Genomic DNA, 15,051 nt, shown 5'->3' on the forward strand with positions numbered 1-15,051 from the left:
CGAAATATCCTCCGTGACAGGGGGTTGGATGCCACGGGGCCTGGAAGAGTCCTTGAAAACCGGGTCGATATGACCGACGCGCACCTCCAACGGCACGGCAGCGGCGGCAGCCGCAACGGACCCGGAGGGTTCCGCCGGATCCTGTAGGAGCTTCCAGTCGTCGGATCCGACGCGATGCCGCGAAATGGACATTTATTTTTCGAAAGAGGGGAAAAAAAGGGGAAAATTTCTTTCGATACTTCGGATATCGCCGGCTTTCCGAACAGCCTCGGACCGTCTGTGACGTCCTTGGAAATCCGCACTGCACAGTGGACGGATCCAACGTCCGAATACCGATCGTCTGATTACTCGCGGTTTCCGCGACCGCGCAAACTGCGCTCTTTTCACCCGAAATATCGAGCGTTCGAGAAAAAACGGAGTCGCGAAAGACGACGGAATGGAAATTTGGAAAAAAAAAAAAAAAAACGCGCCGCAGCTGCGTTATATACGGTTACAAACCGAACTCGCGGACGTCGTGGAAGAGGAATGAGACGCGTAGCGGTACGTGTTCAATTTTTCAAACCTGATCATAACTGCAACATCATTCGAAGATGCGGTTTTCGCCGGCCTGTTATTACGGCGACTCCGCGACGAGGGAGCGGTTTCGAGATACGATATTGGAATAAAAGAAAAAGCTCGAGCGCGAATAGAAAAAAAAAAAAAAAAAAAAAGGGCCGCTACTTTTTCGCTCGAGGTTTGCGGAAAAAATCCACTTACGATTAGCTCGCTCGTAGAAGCGCATCCGCTGCGAGTGTGCAACCCCATCCCCCTCCCCCCGTCTGCCGCGGATCGAGTATCGCCTTAAATAAAATTAAACGAAACGAGATAAGTATGGAACGTGTAGTAACGTGCAACGAGATATTCATTCGAAAGGACGTGAGCTGGCACAAAACGGGTTCGCGAAAATAATTGCGCGAAAATCGTACGATTTCATTGTCGTCGAACAGTCGCCACGTTACGTATACGTTACACGATTTTTCTACCTCGCGTAATTCTCTCCACGGGGAAACTGCGGGCGACGCGGTGTACGAAAGGATCGGGTGCAGCGCGACATCCGACTCGGGGGTTGAGAAAAAGGAAGAGAAACATGATTAGTAAAAAAAAAATAAAATAAAATAGAAAAAAAAGCACAAGAAAACGAAGAAAAGCGAGAGACTGAAAAAAGCAACGCGGGTATAGGGGGGGCCCGTTACGCGCTTTGACATCCGCACCGCAATGAAGGGCGGGGGGGAGGGGAGGGGGCGGGAGAAGGGTTAATTTCGACGCAATAGTGGCTGATGCCCTACGGTAATGGATCCCTAATTCGAGACCTCGCGGTGACGACCCCCTATAACCCTTACGCTCTTTGATGCGTGTGTATAGATGTACAATATACACGCATATATGTACCTTACATATATAGTTATCAGGTGTGCACACACACACGTATGTGTCGTCCATTTACCTGCAGCTATATTATGGATCGACGCGTAAACGATGCGGAGGGTGGTTCGGATATCATTGCGACTGATTTTTACGAGAAACTCCCCCGCATCACCGACAAAACGCCTGACTTTATACGAATATCTGCAAAAAAAGGTTCGATCCGTAGTTTCCACTCACGTTCGAATGTAGAAGGACCATCTCGAGCAGCTGAACAAATGCGGTTCCCGCGGAGTGCGTCGATTCTGTAGCGCTGCAACAAGCAGAAGCATCTTTGCAGGTTCGTCGCGCGGTCATCGTGTCTGTGATAAAAAAAAAAAGAGAAAAAAAAATAAAGTAGAGTAAAGAAAGGCGCTCTTTTTCTCTCCTTTCACTCCCCGCTTTTTCTCTTCAACTTCATCTTTGGAAGCGCGGTGCCCTATAACGTCAAAAACGTACCTATGTATATATATATATACCTTATGTATAGTTGACACAATATTTACCTTCGACCGTAAATATTTATCCCCAATGTGCAGCCGCACGTATTTCTAGTCTTTTTTGTATTGTTTCTACACTTTTTCTTCCCATTTTATATATTCTCTCCGGAGGTCAGTGCGCGGGCTTTTGTCGGGTCCTGAAGGATCGTCGCGGTCCCCCCGCCCATGTACACAGGTACAATACGTAGATATAGGTGCAGCTTTGTACTCGAAATTCGATATCCCTGATTCGGGGTACATTAAAAATTTTCCTCACATGTACGTGCAATGGAAGTTTCACAAAATTCCAACAACATCAATTCGACGCGACGTTTTTTTTAACCCCCGCAGCGGCGGACGATACACCGCGATATGTGTAATATGCGTGATGCTCGATCGGGGACGCGTCAAGTAATTTAAATAAATGTTGTGGCGACCGATTATAACATTCGTGTTGGCGCGTGTGTCGTACGCCGGTATAAAAGTCAATGCGTGGATCGCGTGTTTTATTAGACACCGTGACTGACTAACTGACCGCGGAAGTGTGCATACGTCCACCGTATTCACCGTGTATCTATAAGCCTACCGTACACAACTTCCGCACAAAGGGTGGCTCGCCGAAGGCTGTAGGAGAGAAAAAAGAAAAAAAAGATCAACCGTGAATCGTCGAAAACGTGATTAAACGCTCAACGCTTGCGAACGAAAGATGTGCGGAATTATTTATACAATGAACATAGCTTTCCACAAAATTGAAAAAGGGTGAAAAGTTGTTTTTTTTTTTTTTCAATTTTTTGAAAATTTTCACCCGGCTCACGCGATAATTTTCATCGATACTCGACGTACGTTCGACGACATAGGAAAATGAGGTCCACGTTTTTTTTCAATATTCGATCGAAAAAATTTACAATATTTTACGCTACGTACACACATGCAGGCGATACGCACCTACGCGGTGCGTATACTATGATGTATATAATATATCTACTTTTGAGCGTACATTGTAAGCATATACCTCGACGCATATGGTATACAGTATCACACATATACCTACGTACGCGCAGCGGCAACCCAGTAAAAGTCGAAACTTAACTGTCAAGGGATGTTCCAACACGTGATCGTGAACGGCAGCTGCCCCCTACGGCCATATGGCGCCTCGCGTTGCTTCCCCCGTTTGTCCGGAACCTCTACACACCCCCCCCCCCCCTCTACCTACCTACCTCCCCCCCGGCACCCCCGTGAAACTGGCCACCCCCCTTGCCCCTACCCCCCGCGGTGCCGGTCATCTGATAAGAGGAGATTGTGACGGTGATACGACGATACGAACTCACCGGCGATTACACGCGTGCGCCTCCGATATACGCGGACGATTCGAAACACCGTGTAACAAATTATACGCCTGGAGCGTACGCCGTGCGAAGTGTGTACGTAAATTTTCTGTAAAAATCGCGGAATATACGAACGGATTGGAAAAAGTTTTTTTTTTCAAAGGAACGAAAATTATGCAGCCAAAGCGAAGTGAGGCGATCGTACGCACGTTACGCACGTTACGCCAGATTCGTCGATTCGGTTAATTTCGTGCTAGAACGATTATAATCTACGTACGGTATGGAAAGGATATAGATGAGGTTTGATATATCGGTAATAAATTAAACTAGGGGTTTTCTTCCCCTCGCCTCGTGATCGTACTCGCGACGCGAGCGATAAAATCGTTCGACGACGCACATACGCACGCACACACGTATACACTTGTTCATATTTGTCGGATAAAACCGCGTGCGGCTTCCAGAAAACGGAGCTTTCGTCGGTCGTATCTATATACAATATATATATCGGGGACACAGGGGTGGAAAAGCTGATGCGAAGCGACCGTAGAAGAGTCGTGTGCATCGGTCCCGCGGCTCGTGGTACGCATACGGAACCGGAAGTGGATAGAATCGAGGTAACATCCGGACACGTGACCAACGCGCAATTAATTCATTACCTCGATCGTCTATTATGTTACAACGTCCCCGTGTGTGTGTGTGTGTGATGTATATTTGGCGCCGAAGTCGTTTCCCTTTTCCCATATATCGCCTCCTCCTCCTCCTCCGACTACTCCTACTCCTACTCCTACTACTTCTCTTCTTCTTTTACACCCTTCGAAAAATCATGGGGCGCCAAAAGCGCAAGGAAATATCCCCCCCACCTCCCGACTCCTCTCCCGATTCTTATTTTCCCTCGAAGCGACGTCGGAGCGACTCCTGGGGGGCGTCACTCACGGAAGCGCGGTTCCGAAGGACACGTGACCGATGGCAAACGCCGTGCAGTACGAAATTCATCGGGTACCTATACCGTGTACCGCGGGCAACGGTCGACACGTGACTTCCAATCAAACTGCATTGTTCGGATATGGTATAATTCACCCCGTCACCTTCTAGCACCGCGACTCTACCACCCCTCCACCCCCCAACCCCTACCCCTCCCACCCCGTATCGGATCAATGCGGTGAGCGGTTGAGAATTAGAGGAAATTTGTTAGGCGAAACCTGTAATAGAGCTTTCTGAAGTTCGAGACACATTAAGCTCCGAAAAAGCATCGAGCTTCCAACTACCCCGTTACGATGTTTGTCATTTTTGCTGCCCTGTAGCATGATTCGCGATCGGTGACTCAAAAAAGCTCGAAAGCTCGTCTCCGCCATTTTTTTTTGGGCATTTAAAAAAAAAAAAAACAACCCGAATCATCGGTCTATCCATAAAAGAAACACGTTTGCGCGCACCTATTCTCTCGCGGCTGAGTTCAATAATATTTCATGTCGTCCGACGCATAATATGAGGGGGCTTTTTCTATTGGGGGGGGGGAGAAAAACACTTTGCCTACGATCCCGCGTGTCACCCGGACGAAGGAAAGTGCCGTTGGAGGAACTCGAGAAGAAGTGGAAGCGAAAAAAGAACGTATGATGATAAGTGATCCAGTTGCGGACAGTCCATTAATCTGTTGATCGCGTACTCCGATATACATATATATTGTACAGCTCTTCCGCGATACCCCTTGGAAGACCTTATATACCGTGGGCGGGGGTGGTGGCCATTATATCCAACAAATGAGTTGCCGCTATTGAATTTTTTTCATCCTCATCAGGACTCGACCATTAAAAATCTAGATCGTTCGTTCCTACTCGGAGACGCCGAGTCGATGTTCTTAACGCATCGTTCGGTGATGCGTCCCGTTCGAACGACCCTCGAAACGTCTCTTTCCGACTCTTCTTCCCTTTTTCGACCTCGTCGCAACGGCATCACAGAAAAAAAGAAGAAGAAGGGATGCGATGGTAACTATAACGAAACGAATAAAAGGAAGAACACGCGACCTCGTGTACGCACGTGAAATAATCGGGAAGTATCCGGTATCCGCAAAACGCGTCATTCGGTAAATGTGGTGGGTTTTTTGGATAAAAATATTGATCGTCAGTTTCCGCCCCGGGTACGGGGGGGAGGAGGGTATATACGACAAACGACTTTGTTGGCTAACTTTGAGGTGGAAGTACAATGAGCTAATTATTCAGGGAGTCCTCCGTCCTGCCCCGGAAGCCGGTCTAGCTAAGCGTTGCGGCCGCCGCTGCTGGAAACGTCCAGACTCCGAACGCGATATCTCGTTGAATCGAAGGTCGTCGATCCGTCGATCCGTCGTCCCCCTAGAGCGAACCACCATATAAAATGGGGAAGAGGAGCGAGCTATCTCGACGACTCTGGGCAAAGAGAGAGAGAGAGAGAGAGGAGTGAAAAAAAAAAGAAAAATAAATAAAATAAAAATAAATAAATAAATAAAAATAAAAGCAAAATGCGTCGGGTCGGCACGCGACGTCACGGAGCGTCAATTAGAAGTCACGTGACCGGACCACGTTCCGCGTCATTTGTCAACGAACGTACGAAACTGTAACGTATATGTAACGCACATATGGAACCGCGCGCGCGCGCGTGCCGACGACGCGTAGCGGGAAACGCTTTTTACCGCAGCTCTCGGACGATGCTCGGACCGACGCGTGTTTCGAGCCCATTCGTCCCGAGGGAAAACGTACTCCTCGCACGTTCGAGACGTTCCTAAACGTCCGTCGGGTACGAAACGGAAGGATGGCGGAGCGTTTCTTCTGCGCGGGTCTCGGAACGTTCGCGTGACGCTCGGGGCCGATGCAACCCTATTCCCCAGATTTTCCGTTTTCCGGCAACCGACCGACCGATCGCCGAGAATCCGGAAAAAGGAACGCGGAAAAATCTCGGACCGACGCCACCGGGTATCCCGACGCTCCGTTTACGGGATTCGAGGTGACTCAATGTGCTTGCTACCTTCTGTCCCCCGCCGCGGCGATGCGATCGACGCGTTTCATTTCCGGCGAACGTGGAACGGCCGACGTAACACACCGGGAGGGATAAAACAAGCGGGCGGAAGAAGAACCGCAGATGACGATCTGAAGAGCGATCGCAAACGACCGCCACCAACCCCCTCCACCCCCGCCACCCCCCCGGGTATATGTTTGTTCAAAAAATTCTCTACGCCCCGGGTAACCGTAACCGATCGTTCCGAGTGCCTCGATCCATTCCGCATCCGTCATCATTAAAAATACTCTCCGTACAATACATTCGAGAATCGTGAGACTACTCCGGTATTCGTCGGGGAGGCGGTGTGCGTCTCGCTTCATTTTTTCATTTGGATTTCAAAAATTTTCGACGAAACTTCTTTCGCATCAACGTATCACCGATATACATATACGTAAAAAGAAGCTTTGCTGGGTGGGAAAAATTTTTTGGGAGTAAAAAAAAAGAATCGAGACATTACCACCCCTGCGTGTAAGATCTCGACCCAGATGCACTCCGGTATTAGAGAGAGTGTTTCGAGGGGCCGCGTCCCGTTCGGGTTGGTCATCGGGCGATGGGAAGAGGGGCGGGGGGGGCAGAAATTCCTGGAAGGTGAGTAAAATGGGGTGGTTAGAGTCCCGGTATCGACACCTAGTATCTGCAACGTCATCGGGACGACAGACGCGTGACGTGTGATGCCAAAGGACGCGCGAAGGCAAAGCCGACGCCTCTCGATGACGCGTTTCGGTCGTTCGTTTCACCTGCGGAACCGCCGCCGTCGCGGCTATACGGGGGCCCCCGTACGTAAGCCAAGACTGCGGTCGGCTGCAGTAGGGCCAAAGACTGCAGGACTGCTATCCGTCCGACATCTACATCTATTATCGGATCTTACATCGAGAAGGCAAAGCTGCTCCTGCTGCCGATGCTACTACTAATTTGACTACTTTTTAGAGAAGGATAAAAAAAAAAGCAGCGAGACAAACGCTCGCTCTCACAACTGACGACGCTCTGTTCGAATTTGAAAAAGGGTCCCGTTTCAGTCGGTGTACAAAAGGTGTTTCGGAATCGCGAAAAGTTGTTTCACGTATGTATAGGTATACGGGGTACATCTAATTTCGGCATTTCCCTCCCCGCCGGACCTACAACACGCGGTAGTACGCGTAGTCGGTAATGAATCTGATTTGGGCGTCTCTCTGAAATGCGCAACGAGGCTTGACGCGGCAAAAGTAAACCCCGCGCACTCTCCCTTGCGCTATATCGTTATTATTCCGAAGTATACATACGTAATGTAATAATCGGGGGTGTACGGTACGGCCATATGGTGTCCCGTAGCGAGTTTCGACGGGACTCCGTACGGCGTGCAGGCAAAGTGAAAAAGCGGGCGGGCGGGCGGGCGCGCGCGCGTTTGCGTTTGCGTTTTGCGTTTGCCGCCGTCGGGGAAGAGAGAGTGACGAAAAACCGGAGAGAGAGAGCGAGAGAGAGAGAGAGAGAGAGGAGCGCGTTTGTCCCACACGCTTCGCTCTCCCGATCCCATCTTTCTCTCTCCTAATTTTTTCCCTCCCCCACCCCACCCTCTCACTTTCCCCGATCATTTCGGGTACCCTCGACGTATCCCGTGAGTGTTCCCCGAGTCCTATACCTACTGCATCACCCACCGTTATGGTATAACCAGAACGGGACATCGGACGAGGGGTCTCCTGATTAAATCAGCATTACACCGGCTGACAAGTCCACCACCCTTGCTGAATTTTCCATACTCGGTTGTATTGGTTCGTACCTGCGATCCGAACACCATTCCGACTCATCCCCGTTTCTGTATACGTATACACACGTAGGTACAATACACGCGAGGGCTGCCGCTTGTTCGAAGTGACACCAAATGTCGAACGGTGCAGCTGAAGTTCCGCGCGGAACGGCACAATCGCAAGGACCTTGCACTTCTCTTTCCATCGTTACAGCTTCTGATGCCATTGTGCCAACGGTGGGGCTACTCTTTAATCATGATCTGCAGAGTACGGAGAGAGAGAGAGAGAGAGAGAGAGAGAGGAAAAGGGAGAACGTGAAGTACGGTGGCCTGTGATCACTGGTGAAACAGCCTCACGGTGTACACGGAATACGACAGAGTGCAGGAGCAAGTGGGGCACAGGTGTTCTCCATTTTATGCCATTGGCTGACCCCTCCGATCCCGCTCTACGATCATAGGTACTGTACAGCGAAACCAGCCACTGGCCTCCGCCGACTTATTGTACTTGTTACGATTTTTATCCGAACATGTTGCACTTCGCGTTCAATTGGGCAATTTCAGAAATTCAATCGGCCACGCGCGCCAACCCCAACTACGATCTACAAGGATGAACTTGAAAAAGGATATGAATGTAAGCGAGGGGGGAAATTGGCTACATATGCGAACGAATGCGTGGCAACGGTACAGACGCATACGTGATATGGATAGAGTGTCGGTGTTTCAAATTTAATTGCTCGTCGTGATTTTTTGAGACCAGAATCGAAATCGATCGCCTTGCGATTCGTACGAAAAAAAAAGGTGGAATAAAAAAATAGTAAAGAGGTTGAAGGAAATGAAAATGAAAAATAAAATAAGAATAAAAATAAAAAGAAAATAACGCAAAGGACAGATAGCGTTGATTCGAGCACTCAGCGTCAATTAGCCAATTTCCTTTGTCGCGTCAACCCTTTTCCCCACGAACATCTCGACGTATTAGGTCGTCTTCCGCGACCCTTTCCGTCTCCAATAGCCTCGGGGACTCGGGAATCTCCCGCACTGTGCGAAAATGTGACGTCCGAATTTAACGTGCGTCTACGACACATAGAGAAAAAAGGTGAAATTCATAAAGCGAACTGCGGCGAGAAGAATATTTCAACAACTCCAGTCGAAAGCGTCGAGATCTGCCATCCGAATGAAAAATACTAATTTTTCGAATATTATATTTCGATGCTGCGCATCTATATACCTATGTATGTATACATATATATATTTTCTCTCTCTGCCTCCCTCTCTGACTATACATAATACATACATATATATATATACACAGCGGCATATATGTTATCCGAGTATAAGCGGGGAAACACGGACGTGAAACTCCCGGTGAAAACGAGGCGCTCTCTGCACACCCCCGCACTAAAAGCATATCTATGTCGCGAGCGATGCGAAGAGAAGAGAAGAGCGAAGAGGAAAAGGAAAAAGAGGTGGAGAACGCGACGAGGGGGACCTCGCTTCCTATATGTAACGCGTACAGTATATACGTTATATATCCTATACACATGTAACCGTCGTAACACGTATACGTATATACGTATACACGCACGCGAGCGTTACGTTTAACTACACGTAGACGATTGCGCATCTCCTCGCACGACGACACAGTGCTCCACTGATACGCGAAAGTAGAGGCTAAAAAAATTCCACATATTATGCACATCTGTAATTTTCTATATACGTCTGCGGTACACAACGTAGGATGATGTATATGCTCGCGAATCGTAGCGCACAATCCAGTGTATCACGCGTGCACAGATATCGTATGGGTATAATACGTATGGGTTGTAAATAAATTTGGAATACTGGACGTGCGCGTACGCAACGTACGTAACATCGACGTGCGTACGAAGAAAACTATTTGCGTTCTGTACATGTATAATAACGTGTACATATCGTAATGTATATACCGCGGTATAGATAGATTGTATAAATAAAATAGATATAGATATACAACGTCCGTATGTGACGGCGCGGGTTATGTTTTAATTATATATATGTATATCTTTGTTCTTCGGTAGCCCCCTGTTTATACACGGAATCGGAATAGGTGGATGACGACGACGACGACGACGACGAGGAGGAGGAGTAGAAGAAGAAGGAGGAAGAGGAGGGTTGTAACCTGGAAATCCCTCGGGAGGACGTCGGTTAGTCGATCTTCCTTCTCCCTCTCTCCTTTCTCCTCGCCCCCCTCTCGCCTTCTCCCTCTTTTTTCGCTGTTTGCCATCGATGATTGCGGTTAATTACAACGCCGTTCGGTCGAATGTATGTTTATATGCGTACCGTAAATATATAGGTCCGTTGGTACATAGGATTTACGTACGCGTCTCTATCTATTTTCTCCGTGTGTCAATCCATCGACCGAAGCGCGCTGTTAGCGTAACGATATCCCGAGGGAATTCGCATCGCGGTACGTTTGTATTACCGAGCGGGAGGTCAAACGAAATCGCTGCCCGTATCACTTTCGGATGACGATGATCGAAAAAATTGTACACCGTCGTCGTAGAACTTGGAAGAAATAAAATCGAAAAAAAAAAAAAAAAACAAAAACCCCAAAGAATCGACGATCGTCGCCGTAAAGTAGATGGCAAAAAAATGAAAAAGGTTTGCCGAAAACTTTCAGGGGGTGGGTCCGAAAGTGGGTACTGGGATCCGAGGGGTCAGGGGGGGTCGTCAGGGAGACACAGATGCGCCTATTTTGTCGTATGGCTCGCGCCCCCGGTGTCACTAACTCACTTGTACCCCTTATTCGATATACCCTGCACATTGTACACGTACGCGACGTGGAATATAACCTCGGAAAGGGAGGGGGAGGGGAGGGGGGGGGGGGGGGCCGCAATGTGGACACAGTCAAGGTCCGCCGAACTCCTGACTGATTGTCTCCTCCACTCTCTCTCCAGGGTCCCTCTTTACGGGTGTCATCATCACCCCCCGACCCCCCAATAACTATCTCTACGCAAATATAGATTTATCTCTACCCCCCCCCCGCCGTACACCGAGTGCACACGCCTAAAACCCACTCGTTTAACGTTCTCCAAAAAAAATTGAAAAAAAAATTTATCCAACGATCGCACGATTTTCCATTCATACGGTGACCGTTCCAAAAATTTGCGTACGGACGGAACCACACAGATACTACTGCGGAAGAGCGATTTTAAAACGCCGAGAATCTCGTCCCCCCCAAAAGTCACAATATCTAGAGCAGGGGGTGATAATTGGTGAAAAAAAGGGGGAGGAGGCATTGATTGGGCCGAAGGACTGCAGGGGTGGAGGATGGGGTACGGAGAGACGTGTATGAATGTATCTGAAGTCGAGTGAACGGCTCACTTCCGATTTCCGTTGGCGGGACCGTTTCGGGGGTATCGGGAGCGTTCGGGTCTGTCGGAGGAAGACGGACGAGGGTGGTTTCGAGGGCTGTGGAGGAGGGGGGGTGTCGCGACTTTAGAACGACTGCGGAGTACGTCATGCGAACGCCGGATGCGAATTGGAAGGACCGGTTAATACCAGGATATATTAGGGCGACGATTTTCTATGCGTACGGGCGGAAAATTTTCAAATTCCCCTCCCCCCACCCCCTTCCCCCTACCCCCGTAATACCGCTGTTCAGGAATTAACGGCGAGACTTTTTCTCCCCCGCGTCGTACGCTGGATACGTATATATCCATTGTCCCGAGTTGATTCTCCCCCGTTATTTCCGCGCCCAACCTATAAAATCCCATCCCCGTCGTATAGAGCGTCGTAACACAAAAGTAGAGTTGACACTCTAAATACGAGAGAGAAAAAAGAAAAAATTGAGACGTGAAATATTCATTTCCGGTTAGCACGCGATTGCGGGAGTTCCGAGCGGTAGTTCAACGGCTCGGAAATATAGAGCATGGTGTTGAGGTATACGTGCAACGCCCAACCACTCTCACCTAGCCCTGAATTGTAATTTGAATCGGTAAACGGTTGACGGTGAAAATGAAAAATGAGGAGCGAAGAAGAAGGGAGAGGAAGAAAAAAAAACGAAAAAAAGAGATTGAAAAATATCGAGAAAGAAGGAGTTTCGAGTCGTACAACCGGAAGCTTTTAATGTCCTTAACGAAACGTCCGCAGTTACGCCTGCTTCCCACATCAATTATAGAAAGGAAAAATGTCTACGTCGAAGGGTATGCGATAAACGAACTCAACGCGATGCAACGTCCTACGCGAAATCTGTTGAAGAAAAAAAAAAACAAAACTCAACTCGTAGAAACCTCGTAAAAATTGTGGAGATCCGACGACGACGGAACTTTTTCATTTTTCCGGTATAACGTAAAGGAGGGTAATGACTAGCGAGACATCGAAAGAGAACAGAAGAGGCGTCGCGCCACCTCCGACTCTCTGGAGGACCACGTGAAAAATATCAATTAATCCCGCGGATCGTGTACAGATAATATAAAAGAACTTTGCGTACGGTGCAGCTATAGGGCGTATCCTCGAAGGGCGTGTTGAACGCGGGTGAAGGGGGCGCGGGAGGGGAGGGAGGGGGGTGGTGGCGGTGGTTCACGTTTTTTGTCGACGGACGTTTGACCCATTGTCTCTTCGGGGGTTTAATTTTTGCCCCTTGGGTTACTCGGTTCTTTCGCGTTTCTTGGTGCGCGTTCCGCGCGGGGTACGGGGGGAGGGGGGGTTATCCTGCAGTCGTCGCAACGGTGACAATAAAAGCGCGCGCGTGCAGCTACAACGGAGAATCGAAAGAGGGATTATTCGAACTTCCACTTTTCTATGTCTGAAAACACGACCCCGAGAACCGAGAATATATATGTGTATATGTATATATATAACGTACAATGCGACAGCAATCAGCGTAGGCGCGCCCCATGAACAGCGGGACAACGTTTTTTTTTTCAATAGCTCGGATGAATGTACGCGCTGCTCCTCTTTATTCCTGCAGGATTTTTGTCCCGGCTACGTATTTTCTCTATTTTAGCCCTCGCGAAAAAAACAAAAAAAAAACCGGGGGAACGGCTATCCCCGAACGAGAAATTCATTGCGGGAGGTGGCGGCGGATCGCATCCTACGAATGTACGCCGCGCGTCCACGGCTCTTCCGTTATTATTTAACTACAAGCGAGGACCCCGGCGATCCTGCGGGAGTGTTTTACGGGAGATTGGAAAATCGGTCGTATTTCTCGGTCGGGCAGATCCGAGAGTCGAGTCGCGGACGTCCACCGGTAGTTTGCCAAATTATTATTTCTCCTCGTCGCACCGCGGAAAATAATCGTGAGAGCACACCACCACTCATTATCCTCGGCAACGATACACCCGTGCCGCAGGATAGAGTGTATCCCGTGGGAAAGCTGGTGATAATATTATCGTCAATCGGAATATACCGCGGAGATGGCTGACGGAGTATTGTTTGCGTACCTAGAAACGAGTATCCCACCTACCTCTCCGAACTTCGAAGGCCTACCCCCTTAACTTTTATCTCCCGCTCTTCTCTGCGGTTGTTTGCCTGCGAGCGGCTGGCCCGGGTTGGTTACACGGGGGACCTAAATGCAAACAGGGATCGGGTTTCTCTGCTGCTGCTTATTCGTAACGTCGAAAACCTAACGGCGGCGGCTCTCTCCTGTCTCCTCTTTCCTCTTCTTCGACGAGGCGACGGCGGCGAGTCGAGAGCCCGAGAGAGAACGAGGTGCCCCCCCAGGAAGGAAGGGCGATCGTTCGCGTCCCGTTGGCAACTCGCCGATTTTAACCCAACCTTGTAACAACGAACCCCCGTTAAAGGGTGTCTCGTTCCAGGGAAACGGGATACATTTTCTCCAAGCGAACTCTGCGCAAGGGTTGACTCCGTGAACCCCACTAAAACACCCCCCACCCCCCTTTCGACTAACCGGGACATCCTCTCGACGATTTCTCTCTTTGTTTTTTTTTTTTTTTTTAAAGAGATATCAAAATTGACACCTGGTCAAAAAACAATGATCGTAAGTCGAAATGTATATTTCACGGTTTCTCGCCGTTATTCCTCGGACTCGTTCCTACCAAACGAGCCGAGCTTTTCCGCTCTATGCAAAGCCCGAGCTCTGTACGCGGATCGATCATGTTCATCGGCGTAAAAGGGTGGGCGGTTTTATAAACCGACGAACACACGTAAACGTAGGTAGAAAACGGAAGGACGAACCAACGGACATGTAGATATATGTATACAGATATACGTACGGTGGAGAATATATACAGATATAGATATATACGTACCTCTGTATGAATAACGGGAACGGGGTTGTAATAAGCGTAATGGATATGGCACCCCCGCAGGCTGTGCCGCACGCTTCGACGAGGCATCGCAGCCATCTAAACCGACCCCGTGTTATCCTTCTAAATGGGGTAAGGGGGGTATGTATATATATATATATATATACTGTACACCTATGTACATAGTTTACGTGGCGACCTTCACCCGTCGCACAAATACCCACGGAATCGTCGGTTGCACTTTCCGGTCCAAGCGCGCGCGTCGCGATCAGTCAGCACCGCAATCGTCGTACGCCGCGTCTACTCCGTCGAATAAATTTCATCGGAAAAAAATTAAAGCTCCGTACATTTCACTCTCTCGCGCTACGGCGGCATCGATGATTTCCCCACACACACACATGTACGGAGAAGCTAGTGAAATAAACGTAGCGATATGCACGAGCACTAAATGCTTATATATATATATGTATATGTATACTTACAATCGGCACATACGGGGATGAAGAGCAGAGGCGCCGCGACGCGTAATATATTATGCAGCGGCGTTAAGTGGTCTTTGAAGACCGGGGCGCGTCGTTTTATATATGAGAGATGTAGTTTTCGTCTTCTGCCTCCTCCTTTTTTTTTTCTTCTTCTTTATCTCTCTCTCTCGTTTTTCTCCTGATTTTTTTATGCCCAAGTTTTTTCTTTTTCTTTTTCTTTTTTTTCTTTTTCGTTTTCACGCAAAACGAAGGACGAAAGAGATGCTGCAGTTGTAGTACGTAGTCGTATACGTACGTACGTACGTACGAAGGGCACACCGGGCGATGGTTTCTCCC

At 48.8% G+C, this 15,051-nt stretch overlaps 1 protein-coding gene across 3 annotated transcripts in view; it reads right to left on the reverse strand.

Annotated features, from left to right (window-relative positions):
- LOC105687989 (insulin gene enhancer protein ISL-1) overlaps positions 1 to 15,041 on the reverse strand; it is a 32,841-nt gene extending 17,800 nt beyond the window's left edge. For 2 of the 3 annotated variants that reach the window (XM_048658394.1, XM_048658395.1), the window contains exons 1-4: positions 14,716 to 15,041; positions 14,458 to 14,644; positions 14,237 to 14,356; positions 1,642 to 1,714 (exon numbers count right to left, since the gene is read on the reverse strand). In XM_048658394.1, the coding sequence (XP_048514351.1) occupies positions 1,642 to 1,714; positions 14,237 to 14,332 (169 nt within the window). In that variant the 5' untranslated portion in view covers positions 14,333 to 14,356; positions 14,458 to 14,644; positions 14,716 to 15,041. Of the gene's footprint in view, positions 1 to 1,641; positions 1,764 to 14,236; positions 14,357 to 14,457; positions 14,645 to 14,715 lie in introns of all 3 variants that reach the window. The other variant, XM_048658396.1, reaches the window with a different exon arrangement.
- Between the last annotated feature and the right edge of the window lie 10 nt (positions 15,042 to 15,051).

The sequence above is a fragment of the Athalia rosae genome, chromosome 7, assembly GCF_917208135.1.
Source record: "Athalia rosae chromosome 7, iyAthRosa1.1, whole genome shotgun sequence".
Taxonomy (NCBI): domain Eukaryota; kingdom Metazoa; phylum Arthropoda; class Insecta; order Hymenoptera; family Athaliidae; genus Athalia; species Athalia rosae.